At 39.1% G+C, this 23,973-nt stretch overlaps 2 protein-coding genes across 5 annotated transcripts in view; both read left to right on the top strand.

Annotated features, from left to right (window-relative positions):
- The first annotated feature begins 13,352 nt into the window (after positions 1 to 13,352).
- LOC105934034 (ATP synthase membrane subunit DAPIT, mitochondrial) lies at positions 13,353 to 20,585 on the top strand. 3 transcript variants are annotated; one of them, XM_021322211.2, is made up of 4 exons: positions 13,353 to 13,456; positions 13,577 to 13,647; positions 18,239 to 18,331; positions 20,372 to 20,585. In XM_021322211.2, the coding sequence occupies exons 2-4, from the start codon at positions 13,579 to 13,581 to the stop codon at positions 20,471 to 20,473; spliced, it is 264 nt and encodes an 87-aa protein (XP_021177886.1). In that variant the 5' UTR covers positions 13,353 to 13,456; positions 13,577 to 13,578; the 3' UTR covers positions 20,474 to 20,585. The 3 variants fall into 3 exon arrangements, with proteins under 3 accessions (XP_021177886.1, XP_021177885.1, XP_035993347.1); XM_021322210.2 differs by having other exon boundaries at positions 13,382 to 13,456; positions 13,561 to 13,647; XM_036137454.1 differs by having other exon boundaries at positions 13,442 to 13,460.
- Positions 20,586 to 23,039: 2,454 nt separating this feature from the next.
- The window catches only part of LOC105934071 (suppressor of cytokine signaling 1), a 36,552-nt gene continuing 35,618 nt past the window's right edge, over positions 23,040 to 23,973 (top strand). For both annotated transcript variants that reach the window (XM_012873904.3, XM_036137453.1), the window contains exon 1: positions 23,040 to 23,251. The gene's annotated coding sequence lies outside the window, so the exon portion shown is untranslated. The remainder of the gene's footprint in view (positions 23,252 to 23,973) is intronic.

Below are 23,973 nucleotides of genomic sequence, written 5' to 3'. Positions count from 1 at the left end.
AGATCCGCCCATGTATTGAAACAAACATTTCACAAACACACCCACTAAAAAACAGCCTTTGCAACTGTTCTGGCACTAACTGAAGTATACGGGCCATATTGATAAATTAAGATATCATGTACGAGTTGATGTATTTCAGTAGTATAATATATAGATCTATACACACAAGGATATATTTATTGCATTTAAGTCTCTTGGCTTTGACGATTAAAGCTTGCAGGTAATGAAAACCCAAAGATCTGCCTCAGAGGAAATTTTAATATTGCAGAACACCAAGAGGAAAACAGCTGCTTGTGATGTTTTCTACCACACGTTTTCCTTCCACTCAACTTTCCAATAACATTCAGGAATAGGGCGTTCTTGAGCGACAGCCTTCCCGCTGGACGGTTTGCTTACAGCACATGCAAACCCATAAAACTGTTTGCTCCTAAATTAGAACAGCACATAAGCCAAATAGAAACAAGATTTTAGCTAAGCAATATTATGTTGAGGTCTATGCCAGGGAATCAAAACTTTCCATCATATTGGCCAAAATTACCAAATCACAAAATATGATAAAAAAAAGACTAAAATCACCCCAAAAAAATTATATTTATTTTACCAAAATATGAGCGTGCAATATATTGAATAAAAAAATTATTAAGTTTTCTGAGGGAAAATAATGTGTAAATCATTGTGAGTTCAAAACTTGAAAGGAGTTTTGTACATTTGCCTCATTAAACGATGATCATCCAGCTTGCAAATTCTTTTGGACTCCACTGAGAAACATTGAGTCTGTTCTCATCAATAAGAATGGTATATGGGCCGGTCATTCTTTGGAAATATTTGCTGTATTTTGCCAATTTTAATAAATGAATAAAAGCAGATTTTAGGGGACCAAAGTCAGCATTTCAGCGAAAGTCATTGTACAGATGTGGCACTGTTTACTGTAAAACTTGAGAAAATGTAAAAAGTAATAAAAGACGAATACTTTGTGTCGAACCCAAACATTTTCAATCACAAGAAAATTTCAACTTCTCTGTAATGATTCTGCCCTAATTAAAAAATAAAAAGTCTCCTTCTGCATCAACTAAATGTGCTGATTGGCTAAATTTTTCTGAAATTGCAGTTGAATCAGAATAAGGTTTATTGCCAAGTTCTATTTTGTATATACCAGGAATTTGCTTTAGTGATAAGTTGCTACACAGAAAAGCATACAGCTGAAATAAGTAGATGTTGAATTATATAATATGAAATAAACAAAACAAAATCGAGTTGTAAAACAACAATAGAATAATATACATGAATAACTATTTGCAGAGGAAGAACAACATGTGCGTTATTCCAGGTTTGTGTTGTGTCTCCATCAAAGGCCCCCTGATTGATCTTTAGACTAGGGCTGTACGAACTTGGCCAAAATCAAGACTGCGATATATTGCAACCGTAACTGCGATTGTGATTTAATTTAGGCTTTTCTCTGCATAAACCACAAACAACAAAAATGGCCTGTGAATAAAAATCACCGAAACCTAAAGGACGCGTCTGATCCATTAATTGTTTCATAGCCAAAAAGTGCAGACCTCTGCGATTTGGAAATTGTGTCTTTTAAAATTCAGATTTTATTGCATATGCGATTAATTGTTCAGCTCTACTTTGGACACCCATGGTCTACACAATCATGGTGCAGACTGCCATCTTGACACCCTCTAAATGGAGAGTCTATAATCAACAAACGCAAAAGTTTGCTGTTTTTACAGTGCCGTATGGAAAGTTGAGTGGAAGGAAAAAAAATGTGCTTGAGCAATAGTGACTTGACTGCAACCTGGTTAGGATTGTTAAGGAAAACTAACTCAAGAATTTGGGGGAGATTTATGAGGCGTGGAGAGCGGCTGAGGAGAGAAAAAATGACTGGACTCTTGGCTACTGGTCCAAAAATCTGCCTTTTTAAGTTTAAAGTACATTTTGCATTCTCCTTGGAAATCAAGGTCCCAGAGTCTGGAGAGGCACAGCGTTCAAGCCGAGGTCAAGTGTGAAGTTTGGACAAATATTTCTGAGCCAAGACGTGGGACGCTGATAGGGTCCTGATAAGGAGACAGGATGCTGAAATTAAATCAGAACATTTCCCTGTACCTGGTTTGCTTGTTTTTCAGTGGAACTATGCAGGAAAAATGTCACATTAAAGGTAGGAAAGGTAATTTAAACAGGGATGTGTAGACGTTTTGTACCAACTGTATGTCTCTAAGCGTCCTCCTGCTGGTTGGTATTATTCGTTGGGTGCATTACTTTTAAAAGATGAGTCATTTCTGCGGCTAATGTTCATTTTACTGTGATCCTTAATCCCTGGAGTAAAGCAGCTAAAGTTAGGCTCCAATTAAACCCCATGTGTCCTGCGTTTGAGTTAATTAAACGCTATGGAGGCATCAAACAGCACTTAAAACATTTTATTTCTATCCTTTACGCAAAAACATGAACAGATAATAAAAAAGTGTTCCCATAATTTTATTTATGTTTTTCACAAATAAAAAATTTATGTTTTATGAGGGTAGAAAGAAAAACATTATCTTATTTAGCTTCCCTCTTTTTTGCCTAAAAGAAAAAGTAGATTATATAAACCTCGGTTTGTCATCTATCTGCAGACTAACAATAACGAAAAGAAGGTGAAATATCTACCTACATTTTATAATCTGTAATACCTTCACTGAGTTAAGATTTGAGTCTCTTTTTTTTAAATAATGAACATTTATTTGAATTCTTTGATCACTTTGCGTAAATTATTCCAAAAAGCAATCCATTCATTTAGCTTTCACTGCTTTTTTGGGTAAATTGAAAAGTAGCTGCAAACGATACATGTCTGTACATCAGAAGCTGCAGCATTGATCCATTTATCCGCAGTTATCGTCTACTTTTAGCTCTGTCCTTCCGGGGGTCGCCACAGAAAATCACCTGTCTCCATCTAACCATAACTTCTCTCACGCCAACAGCCTTCATGTCCTTTTTCACTCCATCCATAAATCTCCTCTTTGTTCTTTTTATTTATTTTTTTTATTTTTATTTTTTTTTTAATTAGGACAATGCACATTCATCAACATGTCAGCATAAAGAATCAATGTAAATATGCCAGAATTAGCACAACAGCTAATTTGCATCCGCTGTCCTAAGGCAGGTAAAAACAGTGAACATTAAGGGCCTTCCTCTGGGCCTCCTTCCTGGCAGCTCCAGCCACAACATTTTTCTACTGATGTCCTCACTTCAACTCCATGTCAGTCTGCCCTCTTTGGCTTTATCTCTAAAACGTCCCTCTGACAAACTCATTCCTGATTCTTTGCATCCTCGTCTCTCCCAAAGAGAAGTTCAGCATCTTCATCTCTGCTGCCTCCTGTCTCTAAACCAGACATCACTGGTCTCACCGCCGTCTTCTACACCTTTCCTTTAATTCTCCACCCGTTCCAACCTGCTTGGCTGCAGCCTCAAAGGGGGCGCAGTGTCCTCTATCCTATTTTGGGCCGGCCCCAAGCCCAGATAAACGCAGAGGGTTGTGTCAGGAAGAGCATTCGGCATAAAACTTATATTCACCATCCGACTCAATAACATGATCCTAATACCAAGTCACCCCGTGTCCCTGCCTCATCTGGATGGAAGTATTCATTTGTCTGTAGTTCAGGGATTCTAATTCTTGCCCCCTGTCTTTATATTTCTTGTTTCATTAACATTAACAGCCTCCACAGGTGGTGGCACTCTTTGTAAATATGTGTAAAAAGATTTTAAAGGAATACATTTTTTTCTGTGGCTCCTATCTGAAAATTTTAGAGGGGGAAAAATCAGTTTTGATTTGAGGACATTTATTCTGTGAGGAATAAAACCCATCTATCTATAATGGGAAATAACTCAGTCAATGGGAAATAAATTATTGTTTTTCGCAATATCCCTGCTGCTACATTAATTTCCTCCAATAAAGTAAAAGCAACTGATATATTTGTAAAAAAACAAAACAAAACAGCTATTTGTTACTTTTTCAAGTTGAGCAGGGTATTTGGGGGCTTTTAAGTAAATTAGGACGGCATGTTACTTAAGGAATAACAATAAATGACACTTAGCCCATTTCGCTCAGCCACTCTTCAAAATGGGAAAAACAGAAAATGCACACCATGTTGTCGGTAACGTTAGCAAAGAGACTTTTCTGTCCTACCATCACAAACGTAAACGTGGGACATTTAACGCCACACTGCGCTTTCATCAGACGAGCTTTAGATTGCGCTGACACTCCAGGTTAATTTAATTCCAAGCCGTTTATGAACAAGGGGAAAAGCACTCCACACCCACTGTGGAGGGCAGCAGAGGAATAATGCTTCAGTGTGTGGCAGGATGAAGTGCCGGGACATTTTAGATCAAAATCTGGTAGCAGAAAATGGGATGCCATATAACCAAATCAACCATTTTTCATGGCCGTTTCATTCCCCAGACTTAAATCATGTGGTGTGGCTGCGGAGGGAGCTGAACCTGCTCCAGCCTTCGGAAACGTTACCAGAGAAGATAAGGCCCTGTGACATGGGTAAAGGGGTTTTTAGTACTACTACCCGTGATTTTATGATAAATAGTCATGTCTTAACATTTTTTTCTCTACTGAACCAAGTTATTGCAAGACTACACATCTTTATCGGGGGGTACCAGCACATGTGCAATACAGTTTGATAATGATCGGTTTTACTGGTCATTACTGATTAAAAAGAGCAGTTTCAGTTGTGTGTCTGTGGAAAGACTCGATGTTCTATTATGAATGCCGGTAATGGGGTATCCCCCTTTGATTGCGCTCGGACTCACAGATTGAGCCGAGCCTTTAATCTCTCTTCGGCAGCCGTGCTGTGAGTGGGAGGTGATGTGTGAATGAAGGAAACCGCTGCCTCTTGAGGATTCGAACCTGTGATGTTGCAGCTTTCATGTGAGAGCGCGGCTAAAATAAGTCTACCTCTGTCACCTGCCCCCAGCTCAGAGCAGCGGGGTTCAAGTCCACCGGTGCGTTCAGAGACGAGTCTGTTTACAATGTTGTTATGCAAGGACTCATGTGCAAAGTGTTTTACAGTACTTGGTGCACCAGACACACGCTGATTAATTCAGTGGCTGCGTGCTCGCCTTAAAAAAGCCGTCCATCTGTGGAGGACTCAGTATTACTAGAGAAAACTATGTAAGCTCTCATATTTCTGCCATGTGTAACACTCAATATATGACTTTTAGTATCATTTATTTACACACACACACACACACATGCATATATATATATATATATATATATATATATATATATATATATATATATATATATATATATATATATATATATATAAAATGTCTCCCTTAACTCTGGACATGTCGCTAGTCCATCTCAGGGCGGGACAATAAACTACACATACACACATCTCAGGGGAAATTAAAGGTAACCTAACAGTCATGTTTAGGACTGTGGGAGGAAGTTGGAGTCCCTGGAGAGAACCCATGCATGCACAGGGAGAACATGCAAACTCCATGCAAAAAGACCCCGGAAAGGGGTTTTAACCCCAGGTCGTCCGACCGTGCTGCAAGGCAACAGCGGCACCAACTGTTGCGTTGTGCAGCACACACCAACCCCAGAAAACCTGAAATAAAAAAAATAAAAAATAAAAACACAAAATCAAATAAGATGACATATAATAAGTTGACAAGAAAAAGACAGTAAGAAAAATAAAACAATACAAAGTAAAAGACACAGTGTGTGGCCACCATTATTGCAGTGTTGGGGGATGTTCTCTCTACTCACCCTGCAAATAGTGTGACATGAATAATCCAGAAAAGGTGTCCAGATTTGATCATATTTAGGTGCTGAACCTTTAAGAGAAGGCCTCATTTCTTCCAGTTGAGAAAATAGAGCAGTCTTTCCCATTTACCAGAATCAGTCGCCTCACAACGAGCGTGAGAAACCCAACACTGTCGGACTCCGCCCTAGGTGGATTTAAGTGATCAGGTGTAACACCAAACAGCCAGATTAAGGGACTAGGACATATCGGCTGACCCAAAAAAACGGACTTTGTGTAAAAAATGGATGCCCAATAAGAGTTTAACTAAGGCTTCAGACCTTAGTGTGATATTTTAAAGTGGTCTTGATTGGAGGTTAATCAGTCTTTGTGAAGGTCTTTTCTTTGTTTGTGTGTGTGTGTGTCTGTGTGTAAAGAAAATTTATCAAATTAGGCTTGTAGTAACAAAGTGCCAAGAAATCCAACGTAAAATGTGTTCTTTGCAATCTTCTCTCCCATGTGTTGACACCACGCTGACTCACTCCACAAGTGTAGGAGCTCATTTCGTATCTGAATGATTCAGAGGTTAGAGTTAAGAGGCTTAACATGCAAACAACAAGAAGAAATATCAGATAATAATGTGGGAGCAGCCAAAGGCATAAAACGCTTCACGAAAGCTCGCAACGCTGATCAAAACAAAAACAGTTTTTAAGTGGTTCAGAAAAATTGCATGACTTCATGTTTTTCACTGCATTTTATTGTAGTTCTGGTGTTTTCGTGGGTTTGCTCTGGGCTCCTTGGTTAACTCATCGAGGTGAATCACTATTTCCAAACTGACATTAAGTTTAGCTTCTCCCATTGACTCTGACCAGCTTCCCTGTGTTTATTGAAAAAAAGAATCCCCACAGCATAATGCTGCCATAATAGGTTTCCTCTTGGGGCACGCCCATAGATTTGTGGAGTGCACAATAAGTTTTCCCTCCTTAAACTGTCGATCTCTGCAGCTCCTCCAAATGTAGCATAGGCCACAAGGCCTATGACAGCTTCTCTGATTTATGCTCTTCTTGCCTGACCTGAGGTTTAGGTAGTTTTAACATGCTTTGTAAGTTTTTTTGGTTTATATTGTACCCTGCTTTAAACTTAGCCACAGGTTACTCTCTGCCTGCTCGGACGCTTTTTTCTCTGCTCCATGCTTGCTTGCATTTTCCTGCCTTTCACTTTTTATCTCCTTTTTATCTCTAAGTCAAAACTACAGAAAGTTGGATTTAGTTCTTTTATTTATTTTTGATTTAGATTTTTTCCTACCGTGTGGACTATTTTAGTTTTCAGCCAATCCACACAAGATGCCTCTTTACACCCCAGAGGAGTCAGTTCTCAGGAAAAACGCTCTTATGGAAAGAATTCAACATGAAGTGGATATGGAGCAGAACCACCCGATTCAAAAGATGCCTCACTTCAACACAGAGGACTTTGACACGCTTCTACAGAAAATAGCTGTTATGGAGCTGAAAATCCGACGACTTGAAGTGAATTATGATGTAAACGCCGCGTATGGAAATGAAACAACAATGCCCGTGATGCCGAACTGTGACCACCAGCCCAGCAACTCAGTGAACAAACAGTTTCCTGAGGAAAATGAGAATCCCTGGACCACTCTGGGTGGTACAGGGAAGAGGGAAAAGTGAAACAACAACGGGCTGTTCTCACAACAAATGATAGGAGTAAATCTGCTGAAATGTTGGAATTCCATTACTAAACAGATTCACTCCGCTCCAACATGAGACCCAGGAGGATCACGACATCAATCAAAGGTATGTCAACAATCTGCGCTCTAAACTACCAGAGAAAAAATAACCTACAGGGCTAAGGACCCTGATATTATGCAATTGATCTGTAAGTGGGATTAAACATTTCTGTAACAAGAAAAACACAGAGATGTTGGTTTATAGCCCTTTAAACAATACCCTGGTGTCTAATTCATCAGACATTCTTCCAAGGATCTTGAAAGAACGCCCGACCCTGGAAAAACTCATAGTACAAGCTGAAGCCTTGGGTGACGCCGTATGGATAAGAAATTCAGAAGTATTGAAAGAGGATTACATTCGTCTGCTAAATCTAGTTGATGGCCTTAATGTCAAGGTGTTTCTCAGTGGCCCTCACGTGCCTGTTAATTGTGGAGATGAGATTTTTTTCCAGAGTTCTGACGCTAAACAAATGGCTGAAAAAACATGCAAGCAAACAAATGTAACCTTCATAGACAACTTTATCACCACGAACACCGGTCCAGACTGCACCCATCTCCCCTTCTTCTCCACAAAGCCCAGATGTTTCTTTTCTGGAATTTTCTCATAACATGAAAAAAGTTTTTAAGATTGGCCTACAGTTGACATCCTCTCCACATAGCCATTCTGACAACCCCAGCTCTGTGACTAAACCAGCATCTTCTAAAAGCCTCAGAGCCCCCAGATCCTCCTCCTCTACGTATCACAGAACATGCCTGTGCTCAGGACCTTCAGATTACTTCTCTGTGATACACTCCGGGCCTTAGCAGCAAGTTTATCAGACATGACAGTTTCCAGCATCAGCTTGGGCCTTTAGTCTGACATTATGGAATATCTGTGATGATATGTGGCAGAAATAAGAAAAGCAAAAGGATAAAAAAACAGGAATAATCAATTGTACTTAAAAGTCCTAAACTGTCAGATGCAACCTGCCACAGAGACATCATCAACCACTAAGTCATATAAACTGGGTTTATTAAACATTAGATCTCTGTCAGGAAAATCCCTTTTAATTAATGACTTCATTATTGACAATCTTGATGTAATGTTTTTAACAGAAACATGGTTACATGAACTTAATGAAGCACATATTCTGTTGAAGTTGATTCCTTCAAACTACAATTTTTTTTGTGAGAGCAAACAGCAAAGGAAAGGTGGAGGAGTAGCAACATTGTTTAACGATTTGTTAAAGTGTAAAAAGGTGTTTTTGGGAAAATTCGACTCTTTTGAACATATGGCTCTCCAGGTAAAGAGCCCGGTACGAACTATGTTTCTGAATGTTTACAGGCCTCCTAAGTCCACGTCAAACTTTTTTAATGATTTCAGTGACCTCCTGTCTGTGATATGTGTTGACTATGACTGTTTAATTATTGTGGGAGACTTCAACTTTCACGTTGACAACCCTGAAGACAGAAGTGCAAAAGAACTGTGTGACACACTTAGAAACTTTGGTTTAACTCAACATGTTAAACAGCCAACACACAAACAGGGACATATTTTAGACCTGATCATCACTAAAGGTCTAAAGATTTCACAGGTCAATGTAACTGATGTTGCCCTATCTGATCATTTTTCTGTTACCTTTGAATGTATAATTTCCAGTGACTCATTTAGCCAAACGGACATCATAAGAAAATGCACCTTTAAGGACAATGCCACGGAAACTTTTATTCAAGCTTACTTTGCTACTTCAACCTTGGGCTGCAACACAGTAGATGAGCTAGTAGATAACTTTCATTCTAAAGTCTCAGACATCATTGACAGCATTGTTCCTGTTAAAGTGAAAGTTTCTTCCGGGAAGAAAAAATCCCCTTGGAGAAATGCTCCAGCAGTTAGAAGTGAAAAAAGGGAGTGTCTAAGAGCTGAACGCAGGTGGAGAAAGACGAGACTCCAGGTTCACTATGACATCTATAAAGAGAGACTTTACAGATATAACTTACAACTGAAAAATTCGAGGGAATTTTATTTTTATTTTTCTTCTCTGAGATCATCAACAAAAACATTAATAATACTCGTGCCTTAATTGCAACAAATCCTCCTGTGTCCGTGGCTTCTGAAGTCCACTCCACCAGGGCCTGTAATGAATTTGCTAACTTCTTTACTGAGAAAATCCTAAAGATTAGAGGATCAGTTTGTACATCCATATCAACACCAGAATGAAAGCTGTATCCAACTGGAACTTATCTTGACAAAATGTCCCAATTCAGCCAAATAAACCACAAAAGCTTAGAGCAGATCATTCAGCAGCTAAGTTTCTCCTGCTGCTGCCTTGATGTTCTACCCACAGTTTTCTTTAAGAATGTTTTACCTGTCATAGCGTCTGATTTGACTCAGATAATAAACACGTCCCTTCTGTCAGGTGTTTTCCCGCAGTCCCTAAAAACAGCAATTATCAAACTACTGCTGAAAAAGAACAATTTAGACAAACTACTACTCCAGAACTATAGGCCTATCTCAAACCTCCCCTTTATCAGTAAGATTATTGAAAAAGTTGTGTTTCAACAATTATACACCTTCTTATCAATGACCAGCCGCTTTGAGTTTTCCAGTCAGGTTTCCGTGCTCACCACAGTACAGACTAGTGTTGCACCGATGCCATTTTTTGGCCCCGATACCTGATACCTGGCTGTGCAGTATCGGCCGATACCGATACCATACCGATACCATTACTTTGAAATTTATGTGTGTGTGTGTATATATGAAGAACAGCATACTACTTGGATGTAAAATAATTGCTATAATGGCTTTGTCAAGCTGCTACCTTTGTAAAGCAGGGAAAAAGACTAATACAAAGTGAATCCAGTAGAACTAGTGAGTGTCGGGAGAGAGAAGGCTGCGTTCAAGTGACATACAAACATCAAAATTGTATCTGTGACCTATTTGTTGGTACTCGCCGATACCGATACCACCAGTTTAGTGCGGCATCGGCCCCCGGCCGATACTGGTATCGGTATCGGTGCAACACTAGTACAGACACCGCCCTTATCAAGGTGTTTGTAAGGTTGTGTGATAGTTAAGTAAACAAAGTTGATGCTTATCATCAAACTGTTTGTTCTTCTTTTTTCCCCAAATTGGAATCTAAAAGAGAATCGATAAGGAATCGAATCGTTTCACAGAATCGATAAGGGAATCGGAATCGTGAAAAACTTTTCAATTCCCAACCCTAGTAGAGGAGAGATCAGAAGTTAGCACACAGCTTCAGCTGCTTCAGCTAGGAACCACTGTTCAGGCCCGAAATCTGGGAGTAGTGATGGACTCAGACCTGATCCTCCAAAAGCATCTAAAGACAATTACAAGGTCGGCTTTCTATCTATCAGGCCTAGTGGGTAGCTAGCATCAAATGGGGACCTGGCCAGTTCATTTCTTCCCATCTCTAAACCCAAGAAAACCCATTTTTGTAGATTTGAGGCATCTAAAAACTGCAACAGCCAGCCCTGAACTTCCTTGTTCATGAGACCAAACATGCTCACTAAAACTAAAATCCCACAAAATCTCACGGGATTTCACACTTAGTCCAAAAATGGTGGACAGGATTCAAAATTGAAAGGGAGGCATAACCTTAATTATTAAAGATATCTGGATTACCCCAAACCCTGGGTTACAAAATGAACCTGTTGCATGTTGAAATTTACCCTAATTCTAATTTTAACTGTGGAAGATTTGGACTCCCCCTCCACAATCATTAACACCCCAGAGACACTGCAAACGGGGAACTAAAAGTAAGTAAAACTTTCTTGAAATGTGTGCATTTGTCTGTGAAAAGCATTACAGGGGCAAGCAACTTGCATTAGAATATTAGCAGCAGGTCAGATATAATAATGCAATATATCTAATTATCTTATTTTAGGGGTCATACTACTCATTCCATTTACCTGAACAATTTGAGAACAAAAATTTTACTTACTTTTAGTTCCCTTTTTACAGTGTAAAAATGTTAAAAAAACTTTAAAGTCCTATTTTTTTTATTACTGAAGCCTAATCTCACAATTTTGTGTTAATTTTGTCATGTATGTTGGCTCAATGATCCTGCTGAAAGACCCAACATTGGAGCTTTTGGAAATTTCTGGCAGCATCTTCAAGATTTTTATTGAAGATTTCCTGGTATATTCAATGAACTCATGATAGCATACAGTTTGACAAGGGGCCAGGGGCCTCTGTAAGAGGAAAAGGGCCCGCAGCATCACACATCCTCCACCATACTAAGCACTGAGCATGTTTAGGAGAATCAAACTGCTGTGAATCTCGTGTTTACCAGTAATGAAGGTAGATTTCTCCTATAAAGAATTGAAACCATCGTTTCCAAATGACAGGGAAGTGTTATCAAATAGAAAGGGGATGTCAAATTGCTGAGTGTTTTCCAGATTTTTTTAATTTTTTTTTTTCAGAGCCTTACTGGTTTCACTTAATGACTTCCTGCAGCATCCTCCTCTAGACCTCCTCGTTTGTTGCTAGAATTTTTCATTTTCTAGCAAGTTTTTGAAATCATTTAAATCAAGTTTGCTGAAAACTATATAATCATTGACACTTTATTCTAAGAAAAACACTAAAATGACACAAACTGACTTCCTGTGTAACTCTGTTAAACACACAAATTTAATAAAGCATTCAGATTTTTGTTCTGTTTGGGAGTTGAAGTATTATTTATTGCCATTGGCTTTGTAAAAAGCAGAGATGCACTTGTTTTTACTGTGCTGTTGCAAAACTTAATGTAAAAACTCCTGTTTGACCATTTAGTTATTTTATTATATTAACTACACGCACACAAACCTGAGTATGTCTCCCCCTCGTGCCTGAGAACTTGTGCTGACCAGTTCCCCCCATCTTCAGTCAGATCTTCAACAAGTCTCTGGAGCTATGTGAGGTTCCCTCATGCTTCAAACTCTTCACCATAATCCTGTCCCAAAGAAATGCCTCATGGGGTTAGCCCTGACGTCTATGGCCATGAAATCCTCTGAGAGACTGGTTAAAGCATCATCACAGGCCCCCTGCCAGACCTCCAGCAGTTTGGACAAACAGATCAAGCCGATGATGCCGTCAGCCTGGGACTGAGCTTCATCTTGCACCACCTACACAACCCATGAACGTACGCCAGGATTCTGTTTGTGGACTTCACCCGGCCTTCAACACCATCAACCGAGACATTCTCCAGCAGAAGCTCACCCAGCTCACATTTCTGGCCTCCACTATCAGCGGATCACCAGCTTCCTGATTGACTGGCAGCAGCAGGCGAGACTGGGGAGCATCTTCTGCCACACAAGAACCATCAGCATCGGACCCTGGCAGTACACAGGGCCAGTTTCTTCTGCAGGCTGTCAATCTGAGGAACTCTTAACAGTCCCCAGAACAATACTATGGGTATTCGCACCATTTCAACCATCTCTTCATTTGTGCTAAACGTGTGTCTATAAATACAATATATATAAAGAAACATATTAATATTTCCCCTTTTTGTATATGTGTACTAAAAGGTCTTCATTGATACATCAATAGATAGTAGAAAATTCCCTGTATGAATCAACTTGGCAATTAAAGCTGATTCTGCCAGACAAAAGACACAAATTCAGGGGATTCCCGTTAAATACTGTGATATTGACCAATAATACAAATTCATATATGTATACTGTCGCCCAGTTTGCTCACAATTATGTCAGAGAAGAAATTTTGGTGAAGGGTTCGTTGGTAGAAAGAAAATTAATTAACTGCCTTTAATGGACACGAAGCACCAGTTGAAAATTGTTGTGATCTTGCGCCCTCTGGTGGTTATTTTGAAAACTAACAGCCACTTGACAGTTTGCGTAACTTCCTGAAAGATCCGCCTACTAGACAGCAGCTGATTGGCCAGCTGGTCACGCAGAGGCACCGGATTGGTCAGGATGTGCTGTCGTCAGCGAACCAGGAACACGGTTAAATTGTATAAGTAACCTACGGTTTGCAGTAGGTATTGCCTTACATGTTCCATTTAATTACTTGTGATTAAACAGAGCGCTTTCATTAAGGAGAAAAAAAAGCAGGTTTTAAAAGCAAATATACTATTTTTGTTTAAACTGTCTGCAGAAATGCCGATATCTCCTGTGAAAACCCGGATCCCCCTCTCCAGCTTCGGTCATCTCGTCACAGAGGTGAAGGTAAGATCCCCACAAAAATATTCTGTTTGTGTTGGAGAGAAGGAAAACGTGCATTCACACGAGGATTCAGCTTATAAAACAACTTATGTTACTTGTTTAAGGTTATATGTGCATCTAAATAAATTAGAATATCGCCTAAAAGTAATACATAAATAAATAATTTTATTCAAAAAGGGAAAGTCGTATATTAAAATGATTCATAGTGCACAGCGTTACATTTCTAGTATTCTGTTAATTTAGATGATTGTGGCTTTCAGCAAATACCCATTTAGTTTGCACAATTATTAGAATATTAGCTACATAAGCCTATTATTAATACAGGAATGTCATGCTGTGACCTAGTTATGGCCTACACAACCGTAAGAAAAACTGCTTTCCCAATAGTTGTCCAGCAGATGGTCACCAATACCCTCTGCAAAAAGGGTCAACTACAAAAATATTGACAAAAGAGAAATCTTATTGATATAGCTAATTATCAAAAATTGGAAAAAGGAAAGAAAACTGTTGTATTGGACATTTTAATTACCTTTTTTGGTATCGCATGATAGATAGATAGATAGATAGATAGATAGATAGATAGATAGATAGATAGATAGATAGTCCAGCACTAAAAAGAAACAAATTTTTTTAAATATAGTTATTATAACAAATGCATGTTTCAGCAGTTTTAGATTTCCACAACAGAATACCACTCATTATGTTTTTCTATATTTTAAAACCTAAAAATAGAAATAAAATGTTGGTTCTTTATAAATGTTCTTTATTAATTATATTTAGGTTGAATATTGAGCACATCCTTACTGAGCATCTTAAACTGTAAATCTAATCTAAGGTTTATTTCATCTGCTGAAGGTAAATTTGCATTATATGAGCTGAACAAGATTAAAAGATGCTACAAAGACCCTCACAATTGCTGTGCAGACAATTATTACTTTTACTTATTACCCACTGAGCAAAAGTCTTTAATCATCCTTTAATTTTTTTATGTTTTGGTTCCAATCAGTCAAACTTTATCTTAATTTGTTTGACGTTGTCTTGATTAATTGCTTTCCAGGCTCTCTGAAGGTAGTTCAAACTTGAATTAATTTTAATTGTAATATTCTAAATCAATTCCTTTTTCTTTTTCCCTTTTATGTTTTATAGTTCACAGGATCCGCCGTTGTTTGAGAGTTAACCTACGGCCTAACCATTAATCATCTTTAAGGTTTTATCCTTTGGCTCTTGGATCCAGCAGCCTGGGGAATAAACAGAATTTATTTCTGTTTCTTTTATTTAATATATGAAAAATACTAATGAAAACATTTTTTAAATATTTCAAGAAAATCTGGCTGCTTAGAATCAAAATACATTTTCTTGAAAAAAATTCCCTTTGAACCTTTTCACCTTTTGTCGTAACATCACTAATAACTTTAATGAATTATATTGGATTTTGTGTGATTGACCAATAAAAATTTCACCACGGTAAGGCATGGTGACAATAAAAACACTCTTGACTCTTTACTAAAAATGGCAAACGAGTGAACTGGAGGGAAAATCCTTTTTTTTTTTTTTTTTTTTTTTTTTTTTTTTATAAATAAAAATCTTAAAAGTGCGGCACACGTTAGAATTCAGCTCCTCTTTTCTCCGATACTCCTAAATAAAATCCAGTGCAACAGGTTGCCTTCAGAAGACATCTAGTTAGTTAAAGGAGTCTACTTCTAACTTAATCTAATTGTAAATGCAAATGTCCTGTGAAGACTTGAGGTTTTTAGAGAATATTAGTGAACAAACAACATCTTAAAGTAAAAAAAAAAAAAAAAAAAGTGACACAACCGCAAACCATTTTTCTACGCTGTGGAAAAATGGTGGTGGCAGCGTCATGCTGTGGGCATACTTCTCTTCAGCAGAGACAAGGAGCTAATGAGAAGATGGGTGGGGCTAAAAACAAGAGAGTGCATAAATAAAACCTGTTAAAATCTGTTACAGATGTGGTGGAGGTTCACCTTCCAGCTGAACAACGACCCTAAACATACAGCCATAGGTTTAAATCAACGCGTACTTGCACAATGCTCCAGGGTAAAAGTCCAGGCCCAGATCCTGGCAAAACTTCACAATTTCTGTCCACAGATGCTCTCCATCCAGTCAGACTGAACTTTAGCAATTTTCCAAAGAAGATTGGGCAAAGTTTCATTATATGGCTGTAAAAAAGGTGATAAAGATCTACCCAATAAACTTGATGGTGAAATTTCTCTCATTTTTTTTTAAAGAGGATCATATGTACTGATTCGAATCTCAGATTTCAGTTTTTGTGGCAAATATATGAAAAAAAAAAGTGTTAAATTGCCCTTCTCCTTCGCAGTTAAGCTGACGTTTATGAACACCTTATTGTAACTTGCCATTGAAGTTTGAGGTTCTGTCGTCGCTGAAGATGCAAATGTTTGTAGTGTTGGACTTTGCCGCTAGAGGGCAGCAACACCTGCCGTCAAATTCTTGCCCGGTCATCCCCGGGAAAATATATGGGCCTTTCATTCCTGCGGATTAAAAAGCACACAACCTCCAGTGAGGGCATGCGAATGCAAAGTAACTGTATATAAAAGAGATAAATTACTCTCTGCAGCCTGCAGCAGCTTCGTCTCTTTTACAGTCAGCGGATTGCGTTTCCTGAACTGAAGGATTACTGAAGCTCCTGCTGCATGGAGGGCTGTAGCTTTCAGGGAGTCATCCGTCACACTAAACCTCCCTCAGTCTGAAGGGAGCTGGATATGCACCCCACAGTGCTCTGGTGGGGTTAACACAGCCACACTGAAACTAAAATAATTTGTAGCAAGCTGGAAAGTGCCTAAAATATGTTAAAGATACTTTATGTGTTTTCCTCAAAGTATCCATACACCTTAGACGTTCTACCATAAACCTTATTTTATTGGATTCGATTCTATGTGACAGATAAACACAAAGTTGTGCATAAATGTAAATATGCAAAAAATTAAAATGTTTTTACAAACAATAATTAGAAAACTGTGGTATGCATTTATGATATTCATAAAAAAATAAAACTCTTATCTTCAGAAGTCACCATAGTCCTCCTGTGAGTAGTTTAATCTCCATATAAATGCAACCTTTCTGTGAAGGTGTCAGAGAATAGTGAACAGGCGATATCACAAACATCAAAGAGCGAGTTTTAAGGCAGGGTTGGGTTATGAAACGATACCCAAAGCTTTGAACATATCACACCAGCATTGTGGTGAAACACGATGGAGGCAGCGTTATGGTGTCGGAATGTTTCTACATTAAATGGAAAGATTAATGTAGCTAAATACAGAAAAATCCTGCAAGAAACACTGGAGACTGTGACAACCATCCAACAGGACAATGACCAAAAGCATTACATCCAGAGCTTGAGTGTTAAAATGGCCTAGTCAAAGTTCAGACCTAAATGGGATTGGAACTGGTGGTGGCAGCATCATGCTGTGGGAATGCAGTTCTTGAGCTGGACTGGACTGGGAAGCTGGTTGTAGTTAAAGGGAAGGTGGATGTGGCTTCTCTGCAAAGAATGGGCAGAAATTTTTTGTCTGAAGATGTGAAAAGCTAGTAGAAACATGCCTCCAAAGGTATCGAGTCGGAGGGGCTGAATACTTATCTACGCCACATTTTTTAGATTTCTATTTCTAAAACAGTTTAAAACTTGTACTTTTGCAAAACGCTGTAGAGACGACATAAACTATCGAAACTGAACATTGGAAATTAACTAATTTTGAAGATATTTGCATCAATTCGTTGGAAAATTTGTCCTTAACCTCATTGTGCCTGACACCCACATATGTGGACGTCACATTTTAGGTTGTCTAGACCACGACACTAAGGTTTGCTCTTTAAGGGCCAATTGAAACCAATTGAGTTTGAAAGATTTGCAATACAATATCTGTGGAATGTGATTTACTTTGTTACGGACCCCACCCTGAGGGTGGGGTTAAATGCAGAGGGCAAAGTTCATTGGACGGCATGTTGCAATCACAAAGAAAAAAATGGCACAGCTGCAGCGAAGGAGGTCTCATTTTGGAGCTGCGCTCCACCTTAGCTTGTTTACTGAGACTAACTAGTGTGCACGGCGAGGTGTTAGCATCATAAGGGCTGAAAACAAGAGCGGCCACTAGAAGTTAAACTGTGCTGGCCGTACCTGACGGTGCTGTCCTGTCCACTCAGCGGTGCAATACGTTAACCCACCTTCATTTGCTAGTGAGGCTTTAAAAAGAAACAACCTTCTGCTGTTGGACAGGCCTAGTTTAATGACGGAGACGCTGAGATAAATAAACTCCGGCCTCAGCACCCGGCAGAGCCGCCTGTCTCAGCTACAGCCAAGCGTCACCACAGGCAAATTCCTGATCTAATGACATTTTCTCAGCACTTTCACATTCATTTTGACGTGGTGGCTGCGTCGATTGTCAGCAATCTCTTCCTGTTGTGTCCAGTAAATGATCGTATTCTCTAATTGCAGAAGTTTGCAACTCGCGATTGCGTACATGCTGTTTTATTTTTGTTTTCTTCCCCCAACCGAGCCCAGAATTTCCTCATGGACGTGTGTGTGTGTACTGGTGTTTTTTTTCCTGTGTTTCAGAAGCAGCTTTTTGGCATCAAAGATCCCTCGCCTGACCAGCTGACCGGTTGGAGGAAATACTTCAACAGCTACACACAGCAGGGGCGCAGAAATGTACGTAATGCCCCTAAACGCACCACGGAACATATAAACCGAACCAGATATCCAGCGTCATAAAAGAGTGGCACACCTTCAACGGCGTCACGTTTGGTGACACTATTAAGCACAAACTTCACTTTGTTTTATTGGGAACCTGATTTGATGGATCGACACAAATGGTGTGTAAAGTGGAGGGGAAAAGGTGCTTGGTTTAAAAAAAAAAAAAAAATGTACACATAAAAATCTCTAAAGTAAGCAATTATCTTTCATCCTTCGCTTGTGCGTCAACATGTAGAACTGCCTTTCTGTGCAGTTAGAGCTGCAAGTCGTTTCGAGCTTTGTTTTTGACTGATACAAAGTCACAAATGTCATAGTATTTTAACATTTTAGGGCATAGCAGTCTTCTTAAATAGTCTTAAGTTCTCAGGCGAAGTCTCTCCATACATCCTGGAGCTTTACTTTCAGCGACAGGGGGGAAAAAACATGGTGGAAAAGAGCGCGGACGTGAAAGATCAGTACACAAAGACACGTAAAATGTAATCGTAACACCCAACCTCAAGTCTGCTGCGGCCTCAAAAAGGTTTTCTTCCAGGATTTCCCTGTTTTTCAGGCTGCCTCTATCTTCCCGTAAACTCTGACCAGCTCCTTTGTCTCTACTGAAGCATCCCCACTGCGTGATGACACCAACACCATATTGCACTGTAAGAATGGTGTTTTCTGGCTATTATGTTCTCCGCCACACACGGCCAACGAGCTTCATTTTGATCTTATCTGACCAGGACACCATCGTCTGTATGTTTTCTGTGTCTCTTGCGTGGCTTCTTGTGGGAAGCTGCAGAGGTAACGTCTTATGGCTTCCTTCTACCCAGGCCTCCATGTGTGGAGTGCATAAGTAAGAAATGTTATGTCAATGCTGCAAAAAGGAACAAAAAATAAGTTTGAAATTTGTGTATTTGTCCTTTATTTGAGCAGGCAGATAGGGGTCAAAATACAAATTTCATTGGCACATAATCCTAAAATAAGATAATTAGATATATGACAGTTGAAATAAGATGGTGGAGATGAGTTGCTCCAATTTTAAGTGCAAAATACTCATTCCATTGGCAGATAATCTTATTTACCTGCTCAAATCAAGGACAAATAAACTCGCTTTGAGAAGATTTTACTTACTTTTACACTGCAAAAACGGATCTAAAAACAAGTAAAATGTTCTTAAAATTAGTGTATTTGTTCTAGATTTGAGCAAGTAAATAAGATTATCTGCTAATGGAATGACTATTTTGACCCCTAAAATAAGAATATTAGATATACTGCACTTGAAATAAGATGATGGAGATGAATTGTTCCTATTTTAAGTGCAAAAATCTTATTCTATTGGCAGATCATATTATTTACCTGCTCAAATCAAGGAAAAATACACTAATTGTAAGAACATTTGACTTATTTTTAGTTCCGTTTTTGCAGTGTAGTTCCCCTTTTTGCAGTGAAACAGATTCTCTAACCAGAGCTGTAACTCTGCAGCTCCTCCAAAGTTACAACAGACCTCTGGGTTGCTTCCCTGATTAATGCTCTCCTTGCCTGTCCTGCCAGGTTTGTCATACCTGCCATGCTGATGGTAGGCTTGCAGCGTTGCCATATTATGGAACAAACCCATCTACCCCTGACCTGACAGCGGGGTCCTTTGGTCTTCATGACGCTGTTTCTTCTCTAATGTTCCCTGAACAACCCTCTGAGGCCTTCACAAAACAGCTGTTTTTATACTGAGATTAAAATACATTCCCCGTATGCATGATGTTTCACTATTGGAATGATGGATCAGGTCTCTTCATTTTCCACCACAGGTTTTGCATCTAGGCCCAGGAGTTACATTTTGATCCCGAATAACCGGAACAACAATTTTTTTTTCATGAAAGTGACACTTATCAAATTTTTACTGTGCATCATTTTGTTTTTGTTTTGTTTTTTCTTCCATTTCACAATTACGAACCGCTTGGTGTTTTATTCTATTGCATAAAATCCCAATATTGAAACCAACATTGTCCTTTTGTCTTGCAGTTTGTCTTGGCTACTTATGGGATCTTGGTGATCACGGCTGCCGCTTACCTGATGCACAAACCAAACAAAGATGGGAAGCAGACGTCTGCTTCCACTCACTGAAACCTCTCCTGTTCACTTATTGTTATTTATTACTGTAGCCAACAATCTGCCACCAATCAGCTATTAACTGAATGTTGTGTCATGTTATTAAAAGCCACACCCGTTGCCTTTCTGTCTGTTGTATTATTGAATTTGGCCTGAACGAAGCAGTATTCAGTGTCTGCAGCTTGCAATTGTATTTTCTCACGCCATTTACCCACCTTCCCACTGAAATGTTTTTGGAAAGCTGTTGCATGAGAAGGAGCTGTTGAGCAAAAGTGAAAGTGATAGTAAGTTAACGCTCTTGTTAAAGCTCCGCCTATTCTGGTTTGCAGAGCTGCAAGAAATAATCATATCCAACATTTTAGGCGTTGTTAAAGGTGAATGTCATTTTTTCTATTATGAGCAATGTGCAGCTGTGTGGTCAAGAGGAAAGCCTGCCGAAATGTTGGGGGGACAATGAGAACAATTGCTTTGTCTCAGTGTACTTCTCTGTAACTATGAGAGGAAACCAGCGGAAAAAAAAAGAAAAAAGTTCATAAAAAAAAAAAAAGAAGTCAAAACAGAAAGCTGCGGTACGCTGTCACCTACATGCAAGCACTTGATATCTCAAACCACAGGCTTTATTTCACTTTTTATGCGTGTTCATCATTTATCGGGCAAAATGTTGAAACAGTGGGAAAATTGGAACTGAAAGGGATGTTTAGAAACTCCGGTAAGTCTTAGAGGATTTTCTGCAGTCCAGTTCCCGTCACTGTGGACTCAGCAAGATGCAGCATAGCTGACCTAAAAAGTTTACAGCTGGATTCCTTTAACTGACTGAATTTGTTTTACTTTTATGAAGCACTCCTAATTTTTTAGTGAGTTACTGCTCTACGTGCATGATATTAAATTCTGTCTTTATGTCTTAGAATAGCATAGATGCATGGACAGTTTTTGTTCTACTTCTTTATCTCGCATTTTCTGGCCAATTTCAGGCTGTTGCAGACAAAACAATCTTGGTATAAACAAAGATGCACTAATTTTTAATGACTGAGGAGGATCTGGAGTTTGAATCCCAGCCCACCACCCAGTGCGTCCCTGCATGGACAAGTGTTAGATGGATGAATGGTAAGGTGATAGTACATACAAAATCTATCTGGGCGTTATTTAAATCTAACTTTAAGAGTTGAAAATACTGCAACAGATTGCACAGAGTCCATCTTTATTAAGCAATAATGAAACAAAAGTAGGAAATTGGACTTTTAAAAAAAAAGAAAGCTATAAGAACTTAAACTTTATTGTCATTGAGCTGCACATTCACAATGTACATTTGAGCAGAAACTTCATTGCGAGGCTCTGAGTAAAAACAGAACTCCCTCATTGTTTCTATGCTAGATTTTTTTTATGCACTTGTTTAATTGATCTTCAGCAAGCTTTAGAACTTCTCTGACAGTGGGAGAGTTTGCAGTTGTCTGGTCTTAGGCACACCGATGCGTTTTCAGAAAGACATCAGCAGTGCCTTTGGACGAGCACCTGTTGCTGCCACTCAATCCAAGAAGGATTACACGCTAATTTCCAAGCTATTTCACATCCATTACATTAGTGAGAAAAATTTGAGAGTGGTCAGTTTTTCCAGCAGTGGACGGTGCATAAATTCATCCCAAAAATGAATCCTGCAGTGCTCAGAGAAACCCTCCAGCTTATCTCATGTTGAAATGTTACATTTAATGGGAGTCCAGAAGAGCGCTGTCCTAGGAACAGCTGAGATACTACGAAGAGCCCTCAAGCTCCCAGGCCTCTGGTAGAGGACACAATTAGAGATAAAGAACCACCCACCCCACCCAGAGTATGGTGGGTGAGAGAGCAAAAAAAAAAAAAAAGTTTTGTCTGTGAGGCTGACACCCTGTCTAATTTTAAGACTAGGCTTAAAACTTTCCTTTTTGACAAAACTTATAGTTAGAGTGGCTCATGTTACCCTGAACTATCTCTGTAGTTATGCTGCTATAGGCTTAGGCTGCTGGAGGACATCAGGGTCTATTTTTGTCACTCTGCTGAGTTCTCCTACTGTTCTCCAAATTTGCATTGTTTGTTATTATTTCAGGTTTTAACTTTTTGTTTCCCTTACATAGGAAACTTTTTGACCAATCTGTATAATCTGATTGAATTTGACTTTGTAAAGTGCCTGGAGATGACGTGTTGTAAATGGAACTTTGCTTTCATTGATTATATCATGAGCTCCTGCGTTTACTAAAGCAGAAAAAGCTTTTCCATCTTGCCTTTCATCTTTGTTTACTAAATACATGAAAAAGTGGGATGTGCTATGTGTGGTTTCTTTTTTTTTTCTTTTTGCTCTGATGGTTTTATAACCCGGGTAAAGATAAGACAACGTTTGTGACTTTGTGGGATGACGCTGCCTCTTATCAATCCTTGTCAATTTGCGTTGCAAAAAAAAAATAAAAATGTAAAAAAAAAAAAAAAAATTTATTATATATGTATTTATTTATTTTCTCTGCACCCTGAACGTGTACTTTGTGTAACATTTTTGAAATGACAGAGCAGTTATTTTACGCGCACACTCACACGCGCGGCGCTGCTGGCAGATCACGTGATTTATAAGAATCAGGCACAGAAAAGAGAAAATGAAAGCAGCAGCAGTCTCTAACACCTGATCCGCACTCCCCTTCCTTTACAACTCCGCCTTCAAAAAAAATATAGTAACCGAGAGCACCCGGCGTTTGTGCCAAAAGTCATTGCACCCTTTGCTGGTAAGGGCGACGCTGTCTGGGGGATCACTGGTGTGTCAGACTCCTGCTGTCAGTAAGTAGCTCAGAAACCTTCGTTTATGGCCGGTTTTGGTCAAAATGACTACTGGTAAAAATGTCTTTATTTGACTCAAACCTTGGGCGTAGTGACGTGTCAAGCCTCGGCTGTCTGTTAAACTTAGACTGACTGGCAGCGCTGACAGATTTATGCTTTATTTAAATCGGACAAACAGCTTAAAGTCTCTACCAGGAGTTGCCATCTTCATTCTCCTACAACACTTTAACGCCTCATTAATTTGGATGACAACACAGAAATATGGAGGGGGGGTCTTTTTTCCCCGTTTTTGACGACCATTGCGGTAACCTCAGTGAAAGTATTGTTTAAAACTCAGAGCTTTATGAACAGAGGTTGTGTGACATACAAAAAATAGGGGGATCTTGGTGTGACACCGTTACTGTAAAAGGTGATAAAGCCTTGATTTAAAAAAATGATATTTTAATGCGACTGGAAGAAATTAAAAGTAAAACTAAACTTTGATAGGTCATAAAATCTTATACTACGCACATGAAGCTGCGGTGAACGAAAACATGTGGCTCTTTGTGCAGGAATTAAACCGAGTAGCCAAAGTGATGGTGTTGAAGACTGTTGGCTGTTTTTCCCCTTTAATTTGCATAAATAACAGTGCCTTGCGGTGCAGTGGGGTTCCTCAGGGCTCAGTTCTTGGTCCTCTGCTTTACTCTTCGTGAGAGAACTTCCACAGCTACGCAGATGAGCAC

Source organism: Fundulus heteroclitus, chromosome 5, assembly GCF_011125445.2.
Source record: "Fundulus heteroclitus isolate FHET01 chromosome 5, MU-UCD_Fhet_4.1, whole genome shotgun sequence".
Taxonomy (NCBI): Eukaryota; Metazoa; Chordata; class Actinopteri; order Cyprinodontiformes; family Fundulidae; genus Fundulus; species Fundulus heteroclitus.
Note: the sequence above shows the minus strand (reverse complement) of the source record. Positions and strands in the feature narration are given on the sequence as shown.